This window comes from Maniola hyperantus, chromosome 3, assembly GCF_902806685.2.
Source record: "Maniola hyperantus chromosome 3, iAphHyp1.2, whole genome shotgun sequence".
NCBI lineage: Eukaryota > Metazoa > Arthropoda > Insecta > Lepidoptera > Nymphalidae > Maniola > Maniola hyperantus.
In genome coordinates, this window is record NC_048538.1 from 17687722 (window position 1) to 17693572 (window position 5851).

General features: G+C 43.2%; 1 protein-coding gene across 1 annotated transcript; it reads right to left on the reverse strand.

The window, feature by feature from the left end:
• Positions 1–604: 604 nt before the first annotated feature.
• On the reverse strand, positions 605–3047 carry Tpst (tyrosylprotein sulfotransferase). The gene is made up of 3 exons (XM_069509506.1): positions 2751–3047; positions 1846–1876; positions 605–1601 (listed from the first exon to the last, which is right to left on the reverse strand). Exon 3 carries the CDS (start codon positions 1590–1592, stop codon positions 624–626), a length of 969 nt encoding a protein of 322 aa, XP_069365607.1. The 5' UTR covers positions 1593–1601; positions 1846–1876; positions 2751–3047; the 3' UTR covers positions 605–623.
• Between the last annotated feature and the right edge of the window lie 2804 nt (positions 3048–5851).

Consider the following 5851-nt stretch of genomic DNA (forward strand, 5'->3'; position numbering starts at 1 on the left):
AAGCCCTTTTATAAATGATACTGTTATCTTACTTCGAAAATTGAAAATACTAATTATGACCACAATTAATTTTTTTTTGTGTGATGCAAGTGATGTAACCACAAATTCCCGGTTTTCTTGAATCACGGTAGGTTTCTTGACAGACAGGTCAACATCTTTTTGATCTGCAAAAACACTACTAGCGCCACCTACCGTCGTTGTGAAGCGGCGCGGAGGCGACACGGTGCAGTCCTGCCTACATAGTTCGCCAGTATTGCGGTAGATGTCGTTACAGACTCTGTATGTACAGTTATAGCACTGTAGTGTAGGCTCGCTTCGATTTGCGGCTTATCATTGCAACAGCGGAGAGGTCAGCCGTCAGCCTCACGCCCCGATACCGATACTATATACAAAAGGTACGAGAAAACTTATCATAAGTACTTACCTACCTACCTATTGCTATATTTTGTATGATGAACTGTAAGCTATGTATTTGCCGCTTCTTTGCAGGTAGGTTGGTATTTTTTAGGATTCCGTACGTCGTACCCGAAGACCCGAAGTAGACAACCTCACGAACAACATCAAGTCGCCGCGTGAGGGGGGGGGGGATAAATGAGACAGTACAAGAGGATCAAGCGTCTATATTAGGGCGGGCGGGAGTCGTTGGCGGGCGCCACGTCGGGCAGCGCGCGGTAGGCGGGCGGGTTGGCCCACGGGTCGTAGCCCAGCACCGACAGCATGGGCGCCAGCTCGGCCATGTCGGCGCGCACGTCGGCCGGCAGCTGCCCCACCCACTTGTCCAGCGCGTCCAGGTTGACGGGCCGCACCACCTGGTCGCTGGAGCGCTCCACGTTGCTGAGCGCCACGCCGTGCGGCGCGTTGATGTAGCGCTCGTGGTGCAGCACGGCGTCGCTCCACGGCAGCGCCAGGAAGCGCAGCACGCGCCGCAGCGTGCGCGCCGGCGCCAGCACCAGCGCCTCGTAGCGCACCAGCAGGCAGCGCGCGGCGCCCAGCGCGCGGCACTGCGCGTGCATGAGCTCCACGGCGTGGTTCCACTTGCCCAGGCACTGGCGGTACGACGACAGGTCGAAGCCCGTGATGGTGACCTTGCGCGAGATGATGGAGTGCACGGTGGCGCGCCCGTCGCGCACCATGAACACGAACTTGGCGTTGGGGAACAGCTCCAGCACGTAGGTGCCCATCTTGAGCACGAGCGGGTCCTTGTTGCACAGGCGCGGCGCGGGCTCGCCGTGGCGCACGATCACCTCCAGGCAGAAGGCGGCGATGGCGTTGTCCAGCACGGCCTTGCTCACGCCCGCCTGCTCCAGGCGCACGCTCTCCTTCTGCGAGCGCATCCAGTGCTGGCGCATCTGCAGGATGCGCGGCACCACGCGCGTCTCCTGGCCGCAGCGCACGTCGGGGTGCGCGTCCAGCATGGCGCGCATCAGCGTGGTGCCCGAGCGCGGCACGCCGCCGATGAAGATGAGCGGCAGCTCGCGCCCCGCCACGCGCCCCGTCGGCTCCGCGCCGCCGCGCGCGCCGCGCCACAGCCACAGCAGCAGCGCGCCCGCGCCCAGCGCCGCCAGCAGCCGCGCGCGCGTCGCCCGCCACATGCCGCCCGTCTGCGGACCAAAGCCCACATGCTACATTGTGACACGCGGACGGACCGAGCGGGTGACATTAATAGGGGGTGAGCCGTAAAAAGTAACTTAATCCAGAATTTTTAATGATTCCACCCCAATTTTCAAGTTTTCCATGGGAGGGACGCCCGAGAGGGAGGACTAGTGGGATGAAATATGTAAATATGAACTCAATTGTGTATTATTGTCTAGTGAATTAGTTAATGAATGAACTGAGGTCAGTTACCAGGTCTCAGGAGTCCGGCGGCTGGCAGCTCCTGGAACAGACGTATAATGTATACTACATGCTCAGTATAATGTATACTCGTACATTATACTAAGAGTTAAAAATCATTATTTTATATCAGTTTACCACCATTGATATTAAAAGAAAAAGTGTTTGAGACATTGTGGTGGCGGTGATGGTTGTATAATTCTGTTGCACGTTCAGCACCTTCAGCACGGCTGAACAGAGTCTCCTGGCGGTTCCTGATGCCAGCAGCTTACGTAACATGTTAGTTTGACTCTAACGTATGGTCCTATGTACTACGGACAATATACACATAGAACACAATGATCAGAACAAACTAGCCAATCAAATCTCATCCCCAGTCCTATCAAAAATAAATCAATTTCCAAGGTGTAAAACTACATAGGATTAAACTAAATACATCTATACTATCTATACTAATATTATAAAGAGGTAATGTCGTTAAGTTTGTTTGTAGGGGGTAATATTTGGAACTACTGAACCGATTTTAAAAATTCTTTCACCAGTAGAAAGCTACATTATTCCTAAGTGACATAGGCTACATTTTATATTTCTTGCTAGTACATATCCTTGTCAATAATAAACAGTTATAAAACAAAAAAAATCTTCAAGCATTTTAAAATTACAGCCCAAAAACCATACAAGTTTTCGATTTTTAAATTTAATTCTTTGAATAACGGATTATTTTAAAAACATCTACGTTTCGTTAGCCATCCATTGGTACAAAAAAATTACAAAAAAAATCATAAATTCAAGAAAATATTACACAACAAAGAGACCAGGCAGAAAATTCTAACAAATGCTATTGCCAAAGAATTAAATCAGAATCAATACCATCCATCCATTAAGCCTATGGACAAATCACAATTCATAACACTTACCTATAGGTACATCAAAGTACTCTGAAGCCGAGAAATACTATTTTATTCTTTTGCCAACACATCTCGGTTGAAAAGTACAATAAGTAATCTCAACTACTTTTGTCTAATAAAGTAAAAAATAAAATAACGTCATAGGTAGTACTCAAGCAAAAGATTTTTAAACACTGACAGTGGCCACTGAATTTGATAAAAAAATAATATGTATTAATCCAATGTACCTATTTATTATTTATTCTCTTTTGCAAATCGCGAGAAAAAATACCTATTAGGTAGGTACCTACTACCTACTTATATGTGGTACATATTCATATACATCTCTGGTATATAGTGTGTTATCTATGGTACATATTGCAAAAAATCACAGAACACAGAGTACTATAAAATTCACTTTCGTTCATAGAGTAAAGTAATATGGTTTCGTTTCAACTTGAAATGTCATGATGTCAAATGCTCAAATGCTCAAATCCACGACCCCACGAACGCACAGCCACGAACCCATAGCACGAACCGAACAACTCTTTACTAAAAAAAAATACGTAGTAGTACATGGTACAAATTGGTACAAATTCTTTGCTCTTATTTTTATAGTTGGTACCTACCTTCTCCAAAGTTTGTATTACTCTGTGTCTCAGAACAAGCACTAAAGTAGACTTAAAAGAAGTAGCCCTATTGTGACACTTACTGTTAGAGCGAGATAGCTAAATGCATTTAAGCTCTTATTAGAACATGACAAAATGATTATGTTTTGTCCTTATCACCGTGGCCACTTTTTTTGTTTTCCAAAATGTATTTGTACGTGAGATTTTGGCAAATATCGTGAAGTGAGGTTATGTTGACTCAAGTATTGTAAATAAATAATTGATTCATTTTGTTGATTATTGTATTTGAAGTTATTGTGCAATGGTGGGTTGCAGTATACTAGGCTACAATAGCTGAAGCGAACGTAAAATAGACGGAATAACATTTCACAAGTAAGTACCTCTGCTTGAGCGAGAGGGACTGAGGGGGCCACGCTAGTTGCATATCTGGACATATCTGTGTTCTGTGTTGACTCAACAGTGATTAGGCCTTAAAAGACAAACATCCAGGGCCGTAAAATAAATTTAAAAAAAAGTGAGTGACTAGTGAGGATATATCGATTTCTTGCTAGGAATCGATTTCTTGGTGACTAGTGAGGAGAGATATCGATTTCTTGCTAGGAATAATTTCTTGCAAGGTAGGTCGCTTGTGTGGGATGCCATGTGTGTGGATACACTGGTGCTGTCACACGTACAGGCGACCTCCGTGGCGGCCGGAGCGGCGGCTACTAAGGCAGAAAGGGCCAAGAGGCGCAAATATAAAATAAATATGCGCATATGCGCAACGCGCAACGGTTTCCGTTGTAGTAACTAAGCTAGCTGCCGTATCAATACCGTCTGTATAGCTAGCGCGCGCATATTTCACTAAAATAAAACCAATTTTACTTTCATGAATATCGTGAAGTAATCACAACCATAAGTTCATAGCAGCAAAGTTTAATTATAATGATCATTGACATAGGTCAAACTATAGTGGATGCCTGCACGGATAGTTTGCCACAGTCCAGTTAACCAAAAACATTTCACGAAGATTGATAAACCAAAGAGGACCTTCTCTCTATTACTCTAAGGCTAACTGTAATAAGCATGATAGATCAAAGTGTAATGGACAAGTACTTGTACAGTTAAGCCTTAGCGTAATAGAGATAAGGTCGGCTTTGGTTTATCAAGTTCTTAGTTACTAAGCCAGTAGCCAATAACCGCTCCTTCTCAGCTTTCAGTGAGGAAACACTTAGAAAGAAAGAGAAGGCATAATTATTGCGTTACTAGTTACCAAAAAATTTTTTACAAAAAAAATAAAAACCGACTTCGTTACACAAACACTAAAAATTGAAAAATAATTTAATTTATTACCGAATATATTATGTATACAAGAGTTAATATAGTTACATAATAATATTTTTTGGGGTCGGTAAACTATTTTTCAATTTTTAGTGTTTGTGTAGGTAACGAAGTCGGTTTTTATTTTTTTTGTAAAAAATTTTTATTTCACAATTTTTAGTGGCCCCATGGAATTATGCTATGACTGGTTAAAAATCTACTGTTTACTAAGCTATTACACTGATCGCGAGCAATTTATTCTTATTCGTTGAGGAGTTCCAGTATCTATCTTCGAAGATGTTCATCAGATCTTTGAAGTATACCCTTTCAAACAAAAAAAGAATTTTCAAAATCGGTCCAGGCGTTTTCGAGTAATCGGGGAACATACATAAAAAAAAAAAAGATTCTGACGAATTGAGAACCTCCTCCTTTTTTTGAAGTCGGTTAAAAAACCAAACAATGCATTGTCAGTTGCCAGTTGGCAGCGTTGCGTTGTGAGGTGGTTCGTCATAGATGATAGCTGATAACCGTTGCTAGCTACGACAATAACGATACGGTACGCTATAGGCACGGCAGCTGTTTTCAGTTACGTTAAGCTATAGCGAACACATCTCTCATAAGAATAAATCGAAAAAATATATATACCAATAACAACAAAACCACGTTATTTTTTAAAGTGTTTACGTGATTTTTTAGAATTAATGTGCAGTTGCAGTGAGGGAAAACTATTTTAACGATCTCCCTGACGCAATGGAAACTGCGCACTGGAGCACTGTGGTTTTATTAGCGGGAGGTCCCGGGTTTGATTCCTGGCAGGGGTTTGGAATTTTATAATTTCTAAATTTCTGGTCTGGTCTGGTGGAAGGCTTCGGCCGTGGCTAGTTCCCACCCTCCGGCAAAGCCGTGCCGCCAAGCGATTTAGTGTTCCGGTACGATGCCGTGTTTCCCAAAGGGACATGGGCTTAATAAGAGATGATGAGATTGCAGTCGAGGGCTAACTTGTATCTGAATAAAATTAAATAAAAAAATTTAAGATGACACAGAAGTAGCGATTTATGAACAAATATTGTAGGGTATGAAATAGGAATACGATCTAGAAGACTAGTCGATTCTTTGAAGATCTCATTGAAATTTTCTTTTTCTCGATTTTTTTGATCGATATAAAAGTCGAATGACGTGTTTTACTTTACTCTATGGAAATGA